We start from the raw sequence: 22,213 nt of genomic DNA on the forward strand, positions 1-22,213 counted from the left end.
GCCAATGCATACAAAAGTCTTTTTCACTAATTATTATTGTTATCAGCAGTCTAATGGTTGGTTTATGAAAACTACATGGACCAGCCTAGGGTCTGAGACTCCATCAGAACCCAACTTAATATCAGCCGTAGTTGACTACACATTGTATCGGGCGCTTTAAATTGGGAAATCATTGTGGATGTAGATATGTATGATACTCAATAAGTAATTAAAATCTGGTAAACTTTTGACAAATTTTATGTGGATGTGGGCGTTTTTCTGTTTGTAAAGAATATATGCAATCTCATTAAAGCTCGAACTCAACAAAGTAGTCCGAGGCCAAGCCAACATTTAAAACATGATCACAAATTTGATGCAAAAATAAGTGAGATAGGACGGTGTGACTTCCGTACAAGTGCCGGAATTTTGAAGGAAAAAGAACTCAGATTTTAACAAGCAGATCTTCAGTGAATTATTAAAGCTTAAAAATGATATTGATAACTTGTAAAAGTGGACCATGTTTCAGGGACAAGTCCAGGAGTAAACAGTAGACCCCGCCTTTCTTCACCATCATCTAGAAAGAGCCCCTCTATCTGATACAAATCCCTTTTTCTTAAAAGTTTTTGAAGCTTCTCATTGACCCCATGTCACATTAGCGAAGAAATGCACTTGTTTATGGACGTAACTCTTTCTTGCTAAAGTCAGAGAAAAAGTTAGATCAATGTTCTTGTTTAGAAAGAGAACACCTAGTGCATACCACAAACAGAAAATGCATGACGAAAACATGTATTTCATGGATTGATAATTTCACGGTGGTCGGTCCAGCTTATGCGCACTACTAGAGCCACTATACTTTCTTTCCAACACGGACTGGCTAATGGATTTCGGCCTAACCATTTCCTCTCTTTTGTCTCTTTGAATTTACAAAGTGAAAGCAAGCTTTTAAACCAAAAGTTGGGGTTAAAAAAAAGGCTGTCGCATAATCACGCAAGCTTGCAGATGATCCGCAGCTTGTCACCAGAAAATCAGACACTACCACATCATTGCTCAATTTAAAACATGAAAACCCATATGGCTGTTTTGCTTATCAAGTCATAGAGTTCTTTCTTATGAGTCCTGATTTTCACCTTGATGGGTGTGTTATGATGAAAATATAAGACTAGAAGAACCACGAGATACTTTAACAATATTGCATCTATTATTAGCTATGTACTACAATGAAGATGATATCTTTCAATAAATCCTCGTGAAGAAGATATTATTTTTACCCAAAAAGAAACCAAAAAAATTAAAAAAACGAAGAAGCTTGTTCATCTGATAACATGAAACCCAGAAAAAGTCGCATATTTATGTAGTCGGGTGAGGACAAGTATGAAAAGGTTAAAAAAATTTCATTTTGAGAAAACATGAATAACAAGAAGAGAATGCGACAGCACAGCTCTTGTTGAAGTTATTGCAGATATGACATGGGCACCGCGTGATATTATAAGACAACAATCTCTAGGTCAAAGCCACAGATTTACTTACGCTAGTTAAACAAAAATCTTTCCATATATTTATATTATTATATACTCTGCTTCTGGCCCTACGGTAATCCGAAGAAGATGTTTTCCTACCGCTGATCTTACAACCCTTATCCCAATAATCTTGTGTTGTGTATCTCTGCTCTGCCGCGCTTATCTTCTAAACCTCCCTATGTCCCTTGTTTCTTTCCTTTTTCATATTTCTCTATTATAATGCCTTTTTGTTGTTAGGGTTGTTTTCTTTTCTCTCATCTCTTTCAAACCCTCGAAGAAGAATCTCTGTGCTCCACGCACTTCGATTCAATTAAGGGGTTTCTGGGCTTTTCTTCCTATTTGTGCATTCCTTTCCTTTGGTTTGTTAATTATAATTAATAACATGGGCTTTACTTCGGTTTTATGGGAGATCTTCAACAAACCCACCATGGCCGATGTTTTGAGAGAGATGATGATGTTTATAGCGCCTTTGTGGATTTCTGTGATTCTTGGGGTTTTGGTCGGTTGGGCGTGGAAGCCTAAATGGGTCAATTTCGATTGTAGGGATTTGGTGGATGCTTCACTTTCCAAGGTTTCGAATTCATCTTCCATTGGTTTGGCTTCCATTCCCAGCCTCAACTTTTTGAAGTTTCAGTTGCCCACTTGCATATTCGGAGTTTCTGATGATGACGCTTTCATTGACCAGGCTACAATCAATTCTGATTACAGGTTTGGATCCCTTTATTCAATTCTTCGTAATTTTGTGACTCCCTTTGGCATACTATGGTAAAGATTACAATTTGGGGACGGAACAAGATTATTAAGTCTGATGATATGGAATGCATTAGCTATCTTTTAGCTTTTGTTTGTTTGATTGTTTAGGCTATGGGACCATTTCACTTTTGTGTATGATGCTATCGGAATTATGAGCATTAGAGATAAATTGAGAATAGGATTAAGATTACAATTTGGGACGTTACTTACAGATTGACTCTGTTTGTTCAGTTCGTTGCAGAGGCAGAACACAGTGGTAGTGACAGAGGATGATTTAGAGCATTTATGTAGGCTTGTTGAAGTGAAAGATGGAGGTCCTTCTTGGATACACATGATGGATCGTTCTACGCAGACTATGCGATATCAAGCTTGGCAGAGAGATCCTGAGGTAGCCCTCATTTCTTTAAATTGTGTCATTTGGGTGTTTGGCTTTTTGAGTGAAAGAATTCATAAATGAAGGTAAACTTTTAATTGCTTTCCCTTCTCAGGTTTGTGATTGAATATTTTGTTTTTGATTGTTTTGCTAGACTGGCCCTCCACAATATCGAAGCAGTACCATCTTTGAGGATGCCACTCCTGAGATGGTGAGGGATTTCTTTTGGGATGATGATTTTCGGTTAAAGTGGGATGACATGCTTATATATGCCTCTACTTTGGAGGACTGCCCCACCACTGGAACGATGGTAGTTCAATGGGTGCGCAAGGTCAGGAACTATTTCTTTCTTCTATATATTCTCCTTTTCTCCTTCTTGTGCACAAGATGTCGTGTTGCTTTGGCCTATCTGAAAATGATTTTTGTGGTCCAGTTTCCCTTCTTTTGTAGTGACAGAGAATATGTTATAGGACGTCGCATTTGGGAGTCTGGACGAGCTTACTACTGTGTGACCAAGGTATGACAAATGGGAACTTTCTGTACTATCTTTGAGCTAATTTGAAATTGGTTTAGGAAGTGAAAAAAAAACAACCAATTTACTTTTTCCCTCTGGTAAGAAATCAGCATCTACTTCATTCCAGTTTCTTCCTGTTTATCTATCTATGGATTATGGGACTATCTATCTCTTCTCTGTACACGCGACAGGGTTTCAGTATTTTCTTACAAGTGTATCCACCTATTGTTTTAGGTTTTTTTAATTGCAGTTGGAACTTTTGATTGGGACATATTTAGTAAAACGAAAGTGGCATATTTAATATGCCATACTTTGCTAAATGACTTCCCAAGTATGGAGTTGTGTTTTCTGATAGCTATTGTCTGAGTTTCATTATTTGTGCTTATGTCTCAATTTAGCTCCACTAATGCTTCCTCATATCATAATAGATGTCGATGTGACTCCACTTGTTCTATCCCATTTTTTCATAATGATCTGTTTGTTTGGAAATTAGGAACTGGTTTTACCAGTCTTAGTTGTATGTTATTCTTCAGTCATAGCTTTAGTTTTCAGTTCCCTTCGCATTAGTTTTAGTAGGGATAATTTTTTATAACTGTTTTTTTCCATCAAATTTGCTGTCTCTGTTTTGTTGATGTACACTGTTCCATAAATGACTTTTCTGCTGTTTATACATGTTCTAGGGAGTACCCTTCCCCTCTGTGCCAAGGCGTAACAAACCCAAACGTGTGGATTTGTTCTATTCAAGTTGGTGCATTCGCCCAGGTAATGGTTGTCTTGTATTTCAGTTAGAAATTCTTTATGGTTTTTTGTTTTATAGACATAGAACACCACTAATATGCATTGAATTTACTTCACTAAAGAGAAGAAATTGTAGTGGTCTCCTAGTACTGGTGAACAAAAGGAAAAAATCATCTAAAATTTCTTTAAACAATGTGGACAAGTTGTATAGAGTTTTCTAATTCACTGTCTTTTAATGAACAATCAATGTGTAATAAGTGTGGATGTGAACCAGTTGAATCAAGGAGAGGGGATAGCCAGCTGTCTGCTTGTGAGGTCTTACTATTCCATCATGAAGACATGGGTATTCCCTGGGAAATTGCGAAGCTTGGCATCCGACAGGGTATGTGGGGAGCCGTCAAGAAGATTGACCCTGGCTTGCGTGCATATCTGAAGGAAAGAGCATCTGCAGCCTCACTCTCACATTGTGCATTCATGGCCCAGATCAACACCAAAGTCAGTGCAGACTACCTAAGATCCTTAGACAGTTTCTCTAATGATTCATCAGAGAATGAAATGTTAGATTCATCTAATGAGCCTGTAGGAGGGAACATGCCTAAGCTTTTAGTTGTTGCTGGAGCAATTACCCTTGCTTATAGTCTTGATCAAGGACTCTTTACCAAGGCAGTAATATTTGGAATAGCCAGACGGTTTGCAAACATTGGAAGGAGGTTGTGAATTACAGAGCTTTTTGCATATTATAGAGATGCCAGCCAATTTGCTGCCACAGTGAGGTGAGAAATTGCAAAGATGATTCTTGTCCATCCTTTTGGAAGAGTAGGGAGTTGTATTTTTTATTTATTATTTTTGTTATGTTTGACCAGCTTAGCAGCTTCAGATAGAAAAGGATAAAAAGATCCTACGGTTTATTCTTTAAAATGGCTTTGTCATCAAAGAATTTTACGCAGCCTGAATAACAAGCATATTCATGTTTCTCGACTTTATTTCTTAATTGCATGATGATATGAAGAACAAATCAGGTTATACAGAAGCAACCCCTGTTTTGCAGTATTTCTCTTTCATGATAATCAAAGGTGCAGAATTCTTTGTTCAGTAATTGCTTATCTAGAGGATTCGGTCATTGATTGGACTGTAATCCAGTTTGGCCTAGGTTCATGCTTAATCTCTGTCAACATATTCCTGGGAAATCTGTTTTTTCTTCCCCATCTTACAGAGACATAAGCATTATGTTTTATGTTGCTTAACATTTTCCTGGTTCCGACCATGCCATGCCTGCTTGCTTTTTCATAATCATGCTTCTTAGAGTTACTGCAGGAGTTGCGTCTAATTGCAGCATTTTGAAGCCTTTGTAGTCTTCATATCAAGCAATTAAACTTCTCTCCGTGTGCCCAGGTTGACAGGTTGCAAAGTCAAATCATTGGCATAGTGGATGTTTCTGCTAAAGATGTTCATCTTGTTCTGGCCTACCTTGCTTAGCGCACGACCAACCAAGAAGAAGAAGAAAAAACTAACAAAAAAATTACTAGGTAGTAGTGCAAAAAAAAAAGCATACAATCAAAGAACAGAAGGCAGGGATATGTTACCGGATAATATTGAAGACTTGTTTCAAAGAAAATTTTTAGTACAGCACAAAGTATCCAGGGTCCAGGGAATGCAACAAAACGAAAATTATAGTAAGCAGGAAGCAATGACTACTATAAGATGAAAGGACTTCTGCCATTACATGTAAACTAGACATGGGCGGTTCCTTGTGTGAATTTGGGATTCTCACATTGTATTTTCCATCAGGGCTAATACCAAAGCCTTTTGGGTCAGCAAAAACATTTTCCAATAGCTGACTTCGAGGTGGGAGTGGGCTTGCATCTGCAAATTCCACAGAATCCTCAACCAACTCATCGATCTTCTTCTCTATGGCTTTTAACTCAGTTTCAGTGGCCAGATTGCTCTCAATCATGTACTTCTTTAAAGCTGTGAGGGGATGTCTAGCAGCGTAGTGAGCCTTCTCAGCTGAAAAATAAAAACAGTAATACAACAGCTTTATGTATATTCAGCTAAAAAACACATGTAAAAGGATGATATGCCTCTAGCGCAGAGAAATTTTACAACTTTGAATATGTGTAAGAAATAACGAATTTAAACTGGAGCTTTGTCAAAAATCCTTGTAATTGATATTCACTTAGAATCAAGCTATAAAATTGCCCAAGGTTCATGTTAATTGCAAGCAATGTTCACAACTCCAATATTATGTATTAGTGCATTTTTACGAAGTGCTGGACAAAGCCAATAGAATATAGGCATGGTCAACTGGGAACTATCAAAATTATTGGCAGTACTCAATTTTAAGACTCACAAGGATCACGAAGCTCATCAGGATCAGCCAAAGAGTGTCCTCTGAACCTGAAGTCTCACATTCAACCAAAGTGGGTCCATCCCCTCTCCTGGCTCTCTCGATGGCCTCCTTAGCTACTTCTCTCACCTTCAAAACATCCATTCCATCTACATGAACACCTGGCATTCCAAAGGCTGGTCTATTCTTTCATATCTCAGGATCAGAGGTTGCTCTCAAATGTGACATCTCGATTGCCCACAAGTTGTTCTCCACCACAAACACAATAGGCAATTTCCACAATGCCGCCATATTTAAACACTCATAAAACTGTGCATTGTTACAAGTACCATCTCCAGAGAAGGCAACTGTGACATCATCACGATTAGTCTCTTTCAAGACCTCTCGTTTATACTTTGAGGTAAATGCAGCACCAGTGGCAATAGGTATCCCTTCACCGATGAATGCAAATCCACCGATCAAATTATGTTCCTTAGAGAACATGTGCATGGACCCTCCTTGGCCTCTAACACAACCATTGGTCTTGCCAAAGAGCTCACTCATTACTTCACGAGCAGCCACTCCTTTACTTAAAGCATGAACGTGGTCTCTATAAGTACTAACAACAGTGTCCTGTTTTTAAAAGAGTTTGATAAAACCAGTGGACACAGCTTCTTGGCCATTGTATAAATGAACAAAGCCAAACATTTTGCCTCTGTAGTACATCTGGGCACACATGTCTTCAAATGTTCTGCCCAAAACCATGTCTTCATAGAGCTCCAATCCTTCCTCCTTAGTTATCAACTGCAAACACAATATATATACAAATATTAATACAGAAAATAAAATTAAATTAAAACTTTAAGCTAACTTAAAAGATCCTTGGTGATTAGTTACCACACTGCCAACAGATGGAGAAGATTTGGAGTGTTTTTGCTTAACATCAGATACAGCAACGATGTTGGATTGGCGAAGCTTAGGAAGAGGTAAATTAGAGTTAGTGAAAGGACTGAAACAGAGGTTGCGGGTGGATCCCAGAAAAGGAATGAGTGAAGGGTTATTATTTGTAAGAGAGCGGGGTGTTATGGTGTTGATTGAAGAAGAAAAAAGGGAAGACATCTTTGTACAAGGATGAAGAGAGAAATGGGATTGCTAATAAGGAAAATGTGTAAGAGAAAGAGAGGAGAAAAGAGCGCATAAAGCTGGAGAAAGGGGCAGAGAATGCGAGAAAAAGAAGCACAGGAATGATCGCCTCCTTCACAAAGAGAAGCCAATTGCTTAGGAATTTATTATTTGTCTAACAACCGCCACCACGGTGACTCTTCGATTATGCATACTATACTACTACTCGCCGACACATACCCAATCTGGGCTGCGCTAAATTCTCCGTGGTCAGCCTAACCTTACTTGGAGCTATGACTTTTAGCCGAAAAGCTACTAAATATTTGCCTGATAAATACTGCTTAATTCATGTTGAACTATTTGCATTTAAATTCTTTTTATTATTGATTATAAACGTGATCAGGAAGATAATTTTTTGTAAATGTTGTAATTTGATTCAATGGTGACTGCCGATAATAATTATCAATAAAAAAGCATTTATCAATTATAGACATGAATTTATCTTTCTCTTCAATAAAAAGGCATCAGCATCAGCAATAATAAGTAGAAAACTGAATCGATACGAGACTGTTGTCTCAAAACAGTTGATTCCATCCAACTCTGGAGCAATTTCAATTTCATCAATCTTTATTTCCCATCTCATGAGTGGAAGAAAGGGAGGAAAATTTTGGGAGTAACATGAGGGAATGGGGTCAAAGAAAATGTGTAAGGTGACCATGTTGAATCTAACCCATTGATGGAACTATGAAAGTAGCATTTCAAAAGGGCCTTTGAGGTGTTAATTCAACAATTTCTTCATCAGTCACAATCAAAAAACAAATATACAGTTCTCGGTTGTGATATTTTTCAAACTCCAGGTGAGATTGAATGGATGCAAATGAAATTTAAAAAAAAAAAAATGCATGTAAACCACGGGACTTGAGCACTGCAAGTTGGCTGAATGCAAACGGCGCCCTATGCCAGTGGACCATGATCTCGAGGACTGTGAGAGGGTGCATTTGCATTGAAGCGTTCAATATTCATTGTCACGAGATAGCCCCATTTCTGAGTACAAGAGATATTACTCAAAATACTGAAAAGATCTCTCAGGGAATGGGAATGATGTTAGTTGTCGATTGGGATGTTAAAAGAACTAACAGAATCCGTTTAAGTCCATCAGTGTAGAACATTAATCTCAGGATTAGTGCGTGATGTATGGTTTTGTCACCAACTGACTGTTCTTAACTGCTCAAAATCCACCACATTCACCGATCCCACCTCCCATTCACATGGGATTTAACCTCGCCTAGCAAATCTTGATGTGTGCCTAGGTAAAGAGAGCCAGTTCAACCGTTGTTATAATGCCACGTCTATTGTCACATTCATCTAGGCAACCAGTACAAATAATACTTGGCATTATAACACTTGCAAGGAACCCAACTCAAGTCTTCTCTAGTTGTCACAAAACTAGAAGTGGTTACTGGTGAGTAGCTAGTTGTGAGGAGAGATTTTCTGAATTTGTTAAGATCATAATAAAATCTAATTGACTCTATGAAATCTCCTGATTTTAATCTAACAGTTTAGTAAATCATTCTAAATGCATATACCTATACATATAGATAGGCTGTAACTACTTGCTATAATCTATAATTCTTTCATCATTTTCACCGGTTAGTGATCTACAGTTTTTTTTTTTTTTTTTTTTGGTCACTTGAAACAGATCATTGAGTGTTGAGGTTTTTCCACAGACCAAGTATAGAAGAGATGGCAACTGGGACCACCTCACAATTTGTACCTGGAAGTACTCAAGTGAATGGAACATTTAGGGCTGTGGCTAAAGCCAATTTAGCACAGATGGGCTTGAGGAATCAATCCATGACTCATAATGGCTTAAGATCATTGAACGTGGTTGATAGACTACAAGTAAAAACCAATGTCAAAGCAATGCCTTTGAAGGCTGTTAAGAAAGTGCATTCAACAACGAGTGACATGCCTTCAGGAACAATTGTATGTGGACAAGGGATGAGAATAGTGGTTGTGTCAGCTGAGGTTGGTCCATGGAGTAAAACCGGTGGACTTGGTGATGTCGTTGGAGGACTTCCACCTGCTCTGGCTGTTAGTAATTATTTCTTGTTTTGTCTCATTCTTTGTAATGCAAAATCTTTGGGCTTTGTGGATTATAAATCTTTCTGATTTTAATGCCTGATTATTTTTTAGGCTAATGGACATCGTGTTATGACTGTGTCTCCCCGCTACGACCAATACAAAGATGCATGGGACACTAATACGTTAGTTGAGGTAAATTCTCCATCTCTAGAAATGTCCTGGTCAACTGAATGCTGTTTTAGCAATTTTCCTCAAGTAATTTTCTTGCTTTTGTAGGTTAAAGTTGGGGATAGAATCGAAACTGTCCGATTCTTCCACTGCTACAAACGGGGAGTGGATCGTGTCTTTGTTGATCATCCTATGTTCCTTGAGAAGGTTTGATGCTTGGTTTTCATCTTGTATAAAGATGTGGAATAAATATAGAACTAAAGTTTCTGGTAGTCCTGAATTTAACCTTTCTGAATACAACAGGTTTGGGGTAAAACTGGAGCCAAAATATATGGCCCAAGGGCAGGACAGGATTACCAGGACAACCAACTTCGATTTAGCTTATTATGCCAGGCAAGCGATCCTACTTTCTCAAATTTTTACCTTTTTTAATGGTCATCCTTTTGACTAAAAAGCAATGGAAGTAACTAAGCTGGCTTGTTTATGGCCATGTCATATTGAGATGTGTGGGGAATTGATGAAGATGAAAAAGCACTTCTGTTTGTGTCTACAATAGTGAATATACAACTCAAAATTCAATGTTTGTTGCTTTCAGGCTGCTATAGAGGCTCCTAGGGTTCTGAACTTAAATAACAGTGAATATTTCTCAGGGCCATATGGTAGGTAATATCTTCTATGAATTTTATATTTCCTTTCCGGAATTGCTTCAATGCAAGTGTCATTTTTCTACCTTCTTGCAGGGGAAGATGTTGTCTTTGTTTGCAATGATTGGCACACTGCTTTGCTTCCATGCTATCTGAAATCCATGTGCCAATTAAGAGACATTTGCAAAAATGCTAAGGTAAGTTGACTTTAGCACTTGGGGTTAATCTCTTAAACTCTGGGAATAGAATTAATATGATTTTTTACTATGGAAGGTTGCTTTTTGCATCCACAACATAGCCTATCAAGGCAGGTTTGCTTTCACTGATTTCCCTCTGCTCAATTTGCCTGATCAATTCAAGGGATCTTTCGACTTTATTGACGGGTATGTTTCCTAGAGCAATTTTGTCTGTTGTTACATACACTGGCCATGTTTTAAAGGGGTTTCTTTTGGCAGGAATGACAAGCCTGTGAAGGGGAGAAAGATCAATTGGATGAAGGCTGGAATATTGGAATCTGACAGGGTCGTGACTGTTAGCCCCCACTATGCTAAGGAACTTATTTCCGGAGAGGATAAAGGTGTTGAATTGGATAACATTATTCGTAAAACAGGCATCACAGGCATTGTGAATGGCATGGATGTTCAAGAGTGGAACCCTGCAACAGACAAATACATTGATGTCAAATATGATGACACCACTGTAAGTGCCTTTGAAAAGAGTTACTTCTCAAATATATGTCCTGGCATGAAGTTACTCATTGAAATTTTGATATTCAGGTTATGGAAGCAAAGCCTTTATTGAAAGAAGCCCTTCAAGCAGCAGTTGGGCTTCCAGTTGACAGGAATATCCCTGTCATAGGTTTCATTGGAAGACTAGAAGAACAAAAGGGTTCAGATATTCTGGTTGCGGCTATTTCGGAATTCATTGGAGAGAATGTTCAGATCGTAGTCCTTGTAAGTTTCCAAGAAGGAAAAAAAAGAAAAACAAAATTCGCTTTCCAGTTTTTGTTTCTTCTGCAGCACATTAAGTAGAAATAAAATTTCTAATGTCTTCATTGTTTCAGGGAACTGGGAAGAAGCACCTGGAGAAACAGATTGAACAGCTAGAAATACAGTATCCTGACAAGGCTAGAGGAGTAGCAAAGTTCAATGCTTCCTTGGCGCATAAGATCATAGCTGGGGCTGATTATATGTTGATCACTAGCAGATTTGAGCCATGTGGTCTCATTCAGTTGCAAGCCCAGCGATATGGAACAGTAATCCACCTAATTCCTCTCTGCAACCACATATTATTAACTTTTCAAGGCAGTAGGTCCAATAATCATCAATTCTTCCACAGGTCCCCATTGTTTCCTCTACTGGTGGACTTGTTGACACTGTCAAAGAAGGTTTCACGGGATTCCATATTGGAAGCTTCAATGTTGACGTAAGTGATTGACAATAAGCGAGACTACAACACACAATTTCCTATTTGTTCTATTCTTTTACTGAAAGATGATGGATTGTGTTTGTCCTTCCAGTGCGAGAAATTGGATCCAGCTGATGTTGAAGCAGTAGCAAGAACAGTGAAAAGAGTGCTCACAGCCTACGGTACCCCAGCCTTAAAGGAGATGATCAAGAACTGCATGACCAAAGATCTTTCATGGAAGGTTAGTATATTACTGAGTTGAGAGAGAGAAATCTGAAGTAATTAACTTATTTTTCTTAGGTAGAAATAAAAATGGTTCCTGGTTTTGAAACAGGGACCAGCCAAACTGTGGGACAAGATGCTACTGAGTTTGGAGGTTGCAGGAAGTGAAGTAGGTACTGAAGGGGAGGAGATTGCACCTCTTGCCAAGGAAAATGTAGCCACTCCCTAAGCACCCCGTTTAGACTTAATGCATTTATTAATATGAATAAGTACAAAGTAGTCTATCGATGGTAAATAAATGCTTGGTTTTCTAATTTTTCTCATTTCTGTGTCATCAATCTCTCATAATCAGAGATTCTATTTCCATGCTGATGTTTGTGAAGTAACTAAAACCCGGATATGACATTCCACCGGAGATCACTTCATCAAGTAGGTTAGGTATATTTCGCTTTGCTTCCATTGAATGTCGTGTATTCCTTTCTGGAAACCTTATAATAATAGAAAGAATGGTAACCGTGTGAAGCTTCCAAATCACGACGCTTATCACAAACAATGCCTTCACTTATTACATCGTAAAGCCACCTTTTTTAACTACAAAAACTGATCTAACTTTATGCTATCGTACGCCGAGTGCACCTCCACACTCTACTACTGGAAATGAGAGGCTCTGCTACTGGCCTGCAACTACAAATACCAACCCATTGCCTTTGTCCAGCTGAGCTCACTCTCAAAAAGCTTACTTTGAATTCCCATTTTGGCATTTTCACTTCACTTCTTTCCCACCTTCCAATTGCTTGCTTACCAGGAAGATAGAGATCTATGGATTTGAGTAGATTCCACTACTTTACCTCTTTGATTATTATTCTCTTCATTTCAGGTACGTACAAAACAAACCCCCTCTAATCAATTCTTGAATTTGCTGATGAATGAATGAATGACTAGATACTGGTTTTAATTTGTGTGCGCAGTATTTGTGCTCGGTGTGAGCTCAGTTGGGATCAATTATGGCCAAATTGCTAATAATCTTCCAACCCCAGAGAATGTAATACCATTACTGAAATCAATTGGTGCAACAAAAGTGAAGCTGTATGATGCAGATCCAAGAGTTCTCAAAGCTTTTGCAAACACTGGAGTGGAGTTCATTGTTGGTTTGGGCAATGAGTACCTATCGAAAATGGAAGACCCAGATGAAGCTACAGCTTGGGTCATGCAAAATGTACAAGCTTATTTACCAGCTACAAAAATCACTTGCGTCACAGTAGGCAATGAAGTTTTAACCTTTAACGACACTTCTCTATCTGGGTCTCTACTTCCTGCAATGGAAAGTGTCCACACTGCATTAGTCGATCTAGGACTAGCGGACCAAGTCACTGTCACTAGTGCACATTCTTTAGCCATTCTTGAAACCTCTTTCCCACCTTCAGCCGGAGCCTTTCGTGAAGATCTGGTTAATTTAATTGCTTCAATCCTGGAATTTCTTTCTAAAACTGGATCACCCTTCTTGATTAACGCTTACCCTTATTTTGCTTACAAAGGAAATCCAAAGCAAGTACCCTTAGATTTTGTATTATTTGAGCCAAACCAAGGAATAGTTGATCCCTGGTCCAATCTTCATTATGAAAACATGTTATTTGCACAGATTGATGCAGTTTACTCGGCACTTGGTTCAGTGGGTTACAAGAAACTTACGGTTCACATATCGGAGACAGGGTGGCCATCTAAAGGAGATGAAGACGAAGCAGGTGCAACAATAGAGAATGCGAAGATGTATAATGGGAATTTATTTAAGTTGGTTTCGTCCAAGAAAGGGACACCAATGAGACCCAATAGTGATTTGATTATATATGTATTTGCTTTGTTTAATGAAAATATGAAGCCTGGACCTACTTCCGAGAGAAATTACGGTCTGTTTAAACCAGATGGAGCGCCTGTTTATGCACTCGGGCTTAATTCCATTACCAACAACACTAGTGTTTCCTTGCCCGGTCCACTTTCTGCTCCTACCATGCCAGACACTTCTATTTCTTCCAGTGGTTATTTGTCCATTTCTTCAGCTCCGGTCAGTTTTTTCCTTTCTGTTTCAGGTTTACTAGCATTAGTTTTGATTGATCATTAGCGCGTGTTCAATCGGATTCTGATATCTTTTTGTGGTGGCAGGAGAGAAAAGTCAATTACGGCGGTTTCACGTTTACGTTAGTTATGATGGTCTGGTGCTCTAGTAGAATTCAACGTTACTCCAACTAAAGAATAAGATGCAACAGTTTGGATGCCATTGGAGTCGGGGAAGGGAAAAGTGAAATTCTTAACACTGTCTGTACCTTTCCAGTAAAGTAGGTTCTCTTATCAACCCCCTACACCGCATAATCCAAGCTTTTTTGTGGATCCTATGTGAAATCATCTTTTTCTTTTGCTCTTTTACCTGCCACTCCAACGGATATTAAAATGACACTAACATCAATTTCATAACAAAGGGGAGAAAAAGAATAAATACACGAATCTTATATAGTCCTCAATCTCGTCCGAGAGTTGGCGCCGCACATTCGCTTTCTACTCTTCTAGTCTATTAATCCTTTTCATCTACAGAGCACTAGTATCACAACACTTGGTCATACATAATACAGAAATGGTTGTATCCACAAATTAGCCAAGCCTTGTCACCCTAACAATACTCTAACCAAAATTTCTATTTCAAATATATATACATACATACATACATATACATACATATATATATATATATATATATATATATATATATATATATATATATATATATATATATATATATATTTGATCAAATAAACAAACTACTACTCCCCTCATTTTCCAATTATGCCCTTCCAAGTACTTGAATGATGATATTGTATATAGATTGATCAAGCCAGCTCAAACTTGAATAAAGCTAGCTTCAATCCACAAAATAAAAAAAATGCAAACAATTCTTGCCTTTTAACAGGAATGACTCTGCGATGTCTCTCCCATCCCCACCATTGATTCACCTTTAACTCTCCGATAGAATAACACGTAAGCAGCAGAAGTCTTTATGTCAGCTTCATTAATATGAGAAACATGGCCGTCATCAAAATGGTACCATCTATTCTCATCAATTAACTGCACAAATTGCCAAAAGCAAGCACGTGTCATACGTGAAAGATCTACGGGACAGAACCCACACTCAGATGGTGTGTTCACAACCAGAATTGGGAAGGTTTACCTTGGCATAAGCAGTGTAGTGTCCACCACCTAGACCACCATAATGGTTGCTGATGGCATATAGGTCATACACATAAGATTCACCACTCCTGCTTTTCAGGTACTTACTCAAGTCAAGATTGTGAATTGGAAAATTCACAAAGGTGTCAAGTTTGTTCTTCATGTATCTGCTGTATGAGAACCTCTTTAAGTGAAAGACAAGCACATCAGGCAATGTCCACAAATCTAGCTTCTTGGTGGCTTGTCTATGTTCCTTGCAACAGGGGCAATACCTATTTAAAAACACATGGAGTGAGGCTGTTGTTATTTTTTTAGTGAATTACATCACAAGGATTTGTAAAACAGTTTCCACAAGCAATAAAAAAGAGGTCGCAAGTACTCTACCACATGTCATCAGGCCCCAGAGGTTCTTCCGTCAAAAATGCATCCAGACATGAAAATAAGGAGATAGCTTCTTGCCGTGTTTTCTTCACAGTGAAACCCGTCTTGTGTACCTCTGGAAGATCCTCCAAGAAGCTGGGATCATATAATTCACGCACTTTATCAGTCCAATCCAGCAGCACCTTTATATGTTGCCCAGGTTTTATAATAGTATCCTTCTTGATGGGCTTCCAGTTAGTAATCTTATGATCACTTTGAGAAAGCTGGAAGGATAACTCCCGGCTGGGTGAATCCTCTAGTTCTGCAGTCTCCATCGGCTGGTCACAGCTATTTGATGGTTCATCATCAGCTTCAGCAAGAAAGCCATTTTCCTCACCCTTATGAGCTTTAACTGAAGAATATGTTCTTCTCAAAGGTGATAGCATTCTAGACACAGCATTATCAATGTCAAATCCACTCAAACAATCTTCTTCTAAGTATGTAACCAGAGGAGCTCCAAAAAGTTTCCTCTCACCACCCTTCAGATAATCAGATGAAGATCTGGAAGAAACTAAATAATTTCAGCCCAAAGAGAGAGAAAAAGAAAAAAGAAATAATATTCAATTTAATCAGCACATCCAGGTAACAACTAAGTAATTAAGCATTAAAGAGGGAAGTTGGCCACTGAATGATAACCACAAAAATGCATGTATTTACATGTTACCAGAAAAATTAAATTGCAAGTTAATACAGAAGGTAATCTTACTTTTCTGACCATCGGTTCACAATTTGTATTTTCACTTTTCCTGTCTCTTTTCTATCAAAACGGTAGGCCACAATACACTCTTCATCTTTTATTGAATTTAGCATTTCTGCAGGGTTCTCGAAAAATTTAAAAATTTGATGATTATAGACCTGAGAACAAAATTAAATACTTCAGCCACTGAAACTAGAACATAAATGAATGAACTCAATTAAGTAAGAAAAAACAAAAGAAATGGCATGCCCACCTCTGCTAACAGAAGGCTTTCATCACTCTTCAGGCAGCACACAGTACTCAAAGCAGAAATGAGATCTTTACAGCAGCCATGCTTCATTACTGTCACGGTGAATGGCATTGGGAGAGTACTTCCATCAGCATAAAACACAGTTACTGTCATTGACCGAGTGACAGTTGAAGGTAGTGGCAATGTCAGGTACATAAAAGGATCAAAAGTAATTGAAATTTTGTTGCAAACTGGGCAAACCAGTGTAGACTTATATTGACCCTGAGCATGTCATCCACACAAAACATAAATCAGAAGGAACATTAGCATAAGACAAATCACAAGAGGCACAACTTTGTTCACGCATAGAAAACAAAATATAAATTTCAGCATAAAATTAAAATTTGTTCTTCATTCATTTATACTGTAATAAGTAATAAAGGATATTAACTCTTAAAAAATAAATTTTAAAGGGACCTCAATGTTTGCAAAAAAGAATTCTCAAGATACATATTCTAAATATGCTTAAACGAATCCTAATTTGAAGTTGTAAGTAGCAAAAATGCTTAACTGCAGTCAATTATTGTCTATGTTATGAGGACCCAACAAATCATTCACAGTACTTAGTTAAATCAAGTAGTAACTAAATTGTCCATGAGGTATTAATTTAAAATTGTTTTGTAAATAACTTTCTAAGAAGAGCATGTAAACACATCACAAAAATAAATCTCACTTGAAAGACATCCACAATCAAAGAATCATTGCGAGCCTTATGATTTATCCAACACTCATTTGCCACTTCCTCATCTGGTCGACCATCTGAGTCCTTCATTTCAATGTAAGGCTTTTGTTTGACACGATTCAAATCTTCATGCAAGCCATCCAATAAGAAGGCAAGAAGTTCCTATAAAACAGATTTCATCATCCAAAAGAAAACAAAATCTCTGAACTTTTATAGTGTTAAAAGAGTTGCAGTAATTCAAAATGGCTTTTCAAAAATCCATGCAAAGAATAAACTGGTAATGATCATAGCATCAGGTGCGAAATAAACATGCCATAAGTGCCTGCTATATACCACAAATATAACAAAAAGTTGCAAATCTAAAATTACAAAATGAAACTGGTCTGCCATGTTAAAGCATGTTATCGTTGATTTCTAAGTCATTCCAAAATTTTTCACAAATATCAAAACCTAGGAGCATGGAAGCATTCCATATCACCATCCTTAAATTATAAGCAAGATCAGGTAATATGAAAGTAACTACAGCGTACCATTTATTTCTGATTCTCAGTTCAATCTACAGCTCACATATTAATATATTAGGGTGCAATAGCAGCACAGCGAACTATCTTCTAAAATAGGTAGATGCACAATTCTTAAGAAGTGTTACTTAACAAGATATAGTATGCACATAGCTGAAACCTAAAATGCACTCCTACTTCATCACTCACCCTGACAAAGAGTTAGCATGGTGCAATGACTGCAACTATAACACTATAACAACTAATATAGATAGAATAAAACTCCCCACTCAGGGGGAGTTACTATTTGATCCCCCTTTAAGAAACCTCAAAACAGCAATTAGACGAGAGGACGAATATAAAGCATATACCCCTATAATTACACATATAAGATAAAAATCCCCCTAATAAATTTGGAATAAGAAAAATTTTAAAAAGGAAAATATCTAAATTGTGATAAAACCTGAGAATCATGCTGGTTGTAACCACTGAATTGGGGAGCAAATCGAGCAAGTTTTCCCTTGAAAGCACGGGGTGCAATTGTAGTTCGCCCAGAGGACCACAATTTCCTCAACAACTCACCAAATGCAATTGCAAGCTCACCCTGTACATTCACAATGTATCTGAGTTAAATTATATAAATTGATTGAGAAGTTTATCTTAATACAGCACTCAAACAAAACAATAAAAATTAATATAAGAGAAGAGAATGATAAACAAGAAAAAACCACATACATGCATTCCTAAAGGATTTTTAGTGTTAATCTCATCACTGTAATCTTGCAAAAAGTAGTCAACAAGACGAGGCGTGTGGACTAAACATTGAAGGGCACTATTCATAAAGCAAGTATTTCCCAGATTTTGTAATCCAGCCAGACCTCCCCTCTCTCCTTTTTTAACAGTGTTATAAGAGTCAAATCCTTCATCCGTATCTGTTAATGCTGGGCCCAATGAACTACCCTGATACTGATTAAATCTATAACCTGTTGACTGACCATTTGACATGGTAGGCCCCCCAGCAACTGTTAGGGATGACCTTGATGGTTCTAGGGGTACCAAAGCTAGCTCATTTCCAGTGGAATCCATGTCAAAGTGAGAAGAATATCCTCCATCTACTTGAACCTCCAGAAGAATCTACAAACAAAAGGATGCATCAACCATACAGGTTATAAAAAAGAGATTTCAAATATTCAGAAAAGTTTAACAGCGATGACCATGATAAAGAAGTTGCTACAACAACAATTTTTTAGTATATCCTGACAATTTCATATAAAATCCAAAATCTTAAGCAAAGTGCAATAAATTTCAAAAGTTAAAAGAACAATCAAGAGAGTGTTTATCACATACCATTACGAATAAACAAAGAAAGAAAACAATGACAATCAAGTTTTATCCAAAAATGTTCGCCTATGTTCTGATCATTCTTCTCTTTTGGTAGAAGTGTGGGTAGGTATATGGGATGGATGGGGGTTGGGACTTGTCTTAAATAATATTATTCAAATGAATATAAGACTCAAATTGCTCAATACTTCTCACATTCTACGTCTCAATTCTCAATTTTCCTTTCATACTCAGGCATGAGTCTTAAGTTCTACTATTCCAGATTCACACATTCTGTACACATGCCCCCAACAGCTTCCATTTCTCGACAAAAAAATATATAGCAAGAAATATATTGAATGAACTGATTACTAATAGAATTCTCACAGCAAAGAACTATTATTATCATTGTTCCAAATGAAAATTAAATGACAACCAGATACACATTGAAACAGTCCACCACAAGACTACATCTATGGATGTTCTACTATTATCTATTATCCACAAGAAGTCAAAACACAACATACAAAAAACTTGATAGTCACCCCAAAATAAATTAAAAAGCAAGTTCAGTAAATTATAAATAATTTCACATTTAAAATGAAAATCACAACATGGCCATAGATCCACAAAAACACACCCACACAAAAAAAGAAAAAAGAAATTTAAGATATTATCCTTTTTCTTATTTGCTAGAAAATTTCCCATCCAAATAACACTTTGAATAATAATGATAAGCAGAATACTCACATGTTGGTCCATTTGCAGCATTGCATCATCCAGCGTTTGATCCATACCATTCAATGGTGATTCTGACTGTTTTTGCTTATTGAAGTAATCCCAAATGCAAGCCTTTTAATATGCATAAAAACAAAAACAAACAATTAAACTTTAAATTACAGCAAACAAAATATAAGAAACAAAACACCCAAAGATAACAGCAAACACACCTTTTCATTCTTTATTCCTTTTAATTTACAGACATTCTCATAAAGTTCACGTATAGAAGCCTGGATAGAAGGAAAAAAGACCAGAATGGTCTAAAATAGGTCAATAAAGCTCTTAGAATGCTTCCATAACCAAGCAAAAAACAGCAAAGCCTTAAATATATGACTCATTAACCAAAGTATTTATTTAACCATATATTTTACTCTCGGTATTACCTTTTTGCTTAATTTTATGATTGATTGACTGTTGTCTCTAGAATCAATCAAATGGAGAGAAAGTGGATAAACCTCAACTATCTTCTCACTCCTAGTGCCCACACAAATCATCTTTCTTGGCAATGCTGGGCCTCCTTTGTACCTAAAATTTAGAGAGTAACCAATTAAAAAAACATAAGCTTTGCAATTAATGGAGGATTCATACTAATGCCCACAATATCGCAGAAAGAACAATCATACTCCACAGGATTTGGACAAGCAATTCCATTCCAAAAACTGATTAAACAGCTTTACACAGTAATCAGCATAAAAGTTGAATGTTTAGCAAATTCATAAGACATATCAAACAACTATCTTAAAATTTCAGATAAAAACAAGTCAAACAGGCCATATTCCATATTTATTTAATATCAAAACATTGATGCACCCACAGTAAAGTTCTCCAAGATTTTCCTAGTTGACTTTTTAGATTACAAGATTTAAAAATGTCCAAGACACAAGTCAAATAGATTTAGTATAAGTTTCAATGCACAAGTATCCTAAAGTAACAGAGGTCATGTAAAGGAAATCAAAAGGAAACAGCACGGAACAATATCAAAAGGTTCCTCATAGGCCACATATTCACAAATTTAGCAACATGTCTAACCTCATACTTTTTATCATGCAACCGTCCAGAAATTCAATTACAAACCATCAAATTTCAACTTTCACCAATCTACTGCAAGCAGCAGCGAACAAAAATTACCACTGAATTCATCATCCATGGAAGCAATTAAATAATTCATCCACCCAGAGCACAAACAACCTCAAACTAAAGCCTAGTAGATATGAAAAGAATCAAACCACAGAGGTCCTTGGAAGAAAATGCAATACCAATGAAAAAGCTTTTCCCAGATTTGTTGAGGAACTAAAACATAGTCCTGCCCCTCCACCAAATTTCTACGAAGCTCTAGAGAATCACCTTCAGTGCCATTACCATTTTCTATTAAATCAGAATTATCAATGGGTCCGGGCCTCTCTGAAGAAACCCCATCCAAACGTTGAGAATCAGACGACAGCTTGTCAATCAAAGGTTCATCACCACCAACGTGCCTCTCCCAAATTTTATACCAGCTGCACAAACACAACAGCAACTTAGTCTATAAAAAATAATAATAACAATAACAGTTAAGAATAATACACATCAAAATTTACAAAAAGAAAAGTAAAATTTCCACAAAATTTAAGGATGCATGAATGGAGAAAAAATAAAATAATATTTTTTCATATAAGCAATATATAATATGTAAAAAAATAATAATTGCATCGATCAAAGGAGTAAAAACGAAAAATACCTCGTTGAAATTAGGTAGTACAAGTTGCCTTCTTTCAAATGAATCTGAGATTGATTAGTCAAGTCTTGTACGATCTGTCTCTCTTCGTCGGGCGTGCAAGGCAAGCAACTCCCTGCGTTCTCCATCATCAAAACCGAAGAATCACGAATCGTCATTTTAGATATTGCTTCCTACATACACACATTCATCACATCAATCCAAAGATAGAATTCGAATTCAAATCTAATTTAAAGGGAGGGAGAAAGGGAGAGAGGGAGATTTGATCCAAGGAGAGACGAGAGGGGAGAGAGCAGAGAGCAGGGAGTAGAGAGAGAGAGAGAGAAAATGATCTGATTACCGTCGTATTTTCAGCGATTTTGTCTTTCTCCGGTTTCCTAAAACGCACTCTTTTATATCTTCCAACTAAAATAGAAAACCACACCATTAATTAATAAATAAAAACGTTTCATGAGACCTGTTTCACTTACATCCTGCATCCATGTTATGTCAATGTCCATGTCCATGCCCCAGATTTTTTAACTTTTGAAATGAGATACAGGGCTGGAATTCAATTTAAGATTAATTCAAATTAAAAATAAACAAAAAAAAAGAATCAATTTGAAATCGCTAAACTAAGATTCAAACTTAATTTTATTTATTTTGGTGTTACCTGTTTGCAAAACAAATAGATTGACCGCTGTCTTTAGGCGCCTTTCTGTGAAAATGTTTTTTGCCTTGATGACCATTTTAAAAATGAAAATGAAAATG

The 22,213-nt window shown here is 37.1% G+C and overlaps 4 protein-coding genes and 1 pseudogene across 7 annotated transcripts; 3 read left to right on the forward strand and 2 right to left on the reverse strand.

Annotated features, from left to right (window-relative positions):
• Positions 1–1,359: 1,359 nt before the first annotated feature.
• Positions 1,360–6,014, forward strand: LOC123211549. 3 transcript variants are annotated; one of them, XR_006501438.1, is made up of 7 exons: positions 1,360–2,204; positions 2,481–2,637; positions 2,777–2,953; positions 3,056–3,139; positions 3,817–3,898; positions 4,149–4,647; positions 4,738–4,852. XR_006501438.1 is itself a non-coding variant. In XM_044630350.1 (6 exons), exons 1-6 carry the CDS (start codon positions 1,879–1,881, stop codon positions 4,589–4,591), a joined length of 1,269 nt encoding a protein of 422 aa, XP_044486285.1. In that variant the 5' UTR covers positions 1,362–1,878; the 3' UTR covers positions 4,592–4,852. The 3 variants fall into 3 exon arrangements, 1 of the variants encoding a protein (XP_044486285.1); XR_006501437.1 differs by lacking the exon at positions 4,738–4,852 and adding an exon at positions 5,267–6,014 and having other exon boundaries at positions 1,362–2,204; XM_044630350.1 differs by having other exon boundaries at positions 1,362–2,204; positions 4,149–4,852.
• On the reverse strand, positions 5,452–7,497 carry LOC123211550 (annotated as a pseudogene).
• A 1,550-nt stretch (positions 7,498–9,047) lies between these two features.
• LOC123211943 (granule-bound starch synthase 1, chloroplastic/amyloplastic-like) lies at positions 9,048–12,162 on the forward strand. The gene is made up of 13 exons (XM_044630931.1): positions 9,048–9,416; positions 9,519–9,599; positions 9,684–9,782; positions 9,879–9,968; positions 10,171–10,234; positions 10,316–10,416; positions 10,493–10,602; positions 10,675–10,918; positions 10,996–11,172; positions 11,283–11,474; positions 11,558–11,644; positions 11,739–11,867; positions 11,961–12,162. The coding sequence occupies exons 1-13, from the start codon at positions 9,066–9,068 to the stop codon at positions 12,075–12,077; spliced, it is 1,842 nt and encodes a 613-aa protein (XP_044486866.1). The 5' UTR covers positions 9,048–9,065; the 3' UTR covers positions 12,078–12,162.
• Positions 12,163–12,300: 138 nt separating this feature from the next.
• Positions 12,301–14,234, forward strand: LOC123211944 (glucan endo-1,3-beta-glucosidase 11-like). Its single transcript, XM_044630933.1, has 3 exons — positions 12,301–12,725; positions 12,817–13,907; positions 14,006–14,234. The coding sequence occupies exons 1-3, from the start codon at positions 12,668–12,670 to the stop codon at positions 14,090–14,092; spliced, it is 1,236 nt and encodes a 411-aa protein (XP_044486868.1). The 5' UTR covers positions 12,301–12,667; the 3' UTR covers positions 14,093–14,234.
• An 89-nt stretch (positions 14,235–14,323) lies between these two features.
• On the reverse strand, positions 14,324–22,206 carry LOC123211942 (ubiquitin carboxyl-terminal hydrolase 9-like). Of its 2 annotated transcripts, none has more exons than XM_044630929.1 (15): positions 22,116–22,206; positions 21,804–21,868; positions 21,467–21,636; positions 21,006–21,245; positions 20,133–20,274; positions 19,920–19,979; positions 19,720–19,821; positions 18,385–18,783; positions 18,113–18,253; positions 17,141–17,311; positions 16,432–16,689; positions 16,188–16,336; positions 15,446–15,982; positions 15,063–15,333; positions 14,324–14,959 (listed from the first exon to the last, which is right to left on the reverse strand). In XM_044630929.1, the coding sequence occupies exons 1-15, from the start codon at positions 22,189–22,191 to the stop codon at positions 14,798–14,800; spliced, it is 2,943 nt and encodes a 980-aa protein (XP_044486864.1). In that variant the 5' UTR covers positions 22,192–22,206; the 3' UTR covers positions 14,324–14,797. The 2 variants fall into 2 exon arrangements, with proteins under 2 accessions (XP_044486864.1, XP_044486865.1); XM_044630930.1 differs by lacking the exon at positions 22,116–22,206 and adding an exon at positions 21,934–22,001.
• Positions 22,207–22,213: the final 7 nt, after the last annotated feature.

The sequence above is a fragment of the Mangifera indica genome, chromosome 3 (genome assembly GCF_011075055.1).
Source record: "Mangifera indica cultivar Alphonso chromosome 3, CATAS_Mindica_2.1, whole genome shotgun sequence".
Taxonomy (NCBI): domain Eukaryota; kingdom Viridiplantae; phylum Streptophyta; class Magnoliopsida; order Sapindales; family Anacardiaceae; genus Mangifera; species Mangifera indica.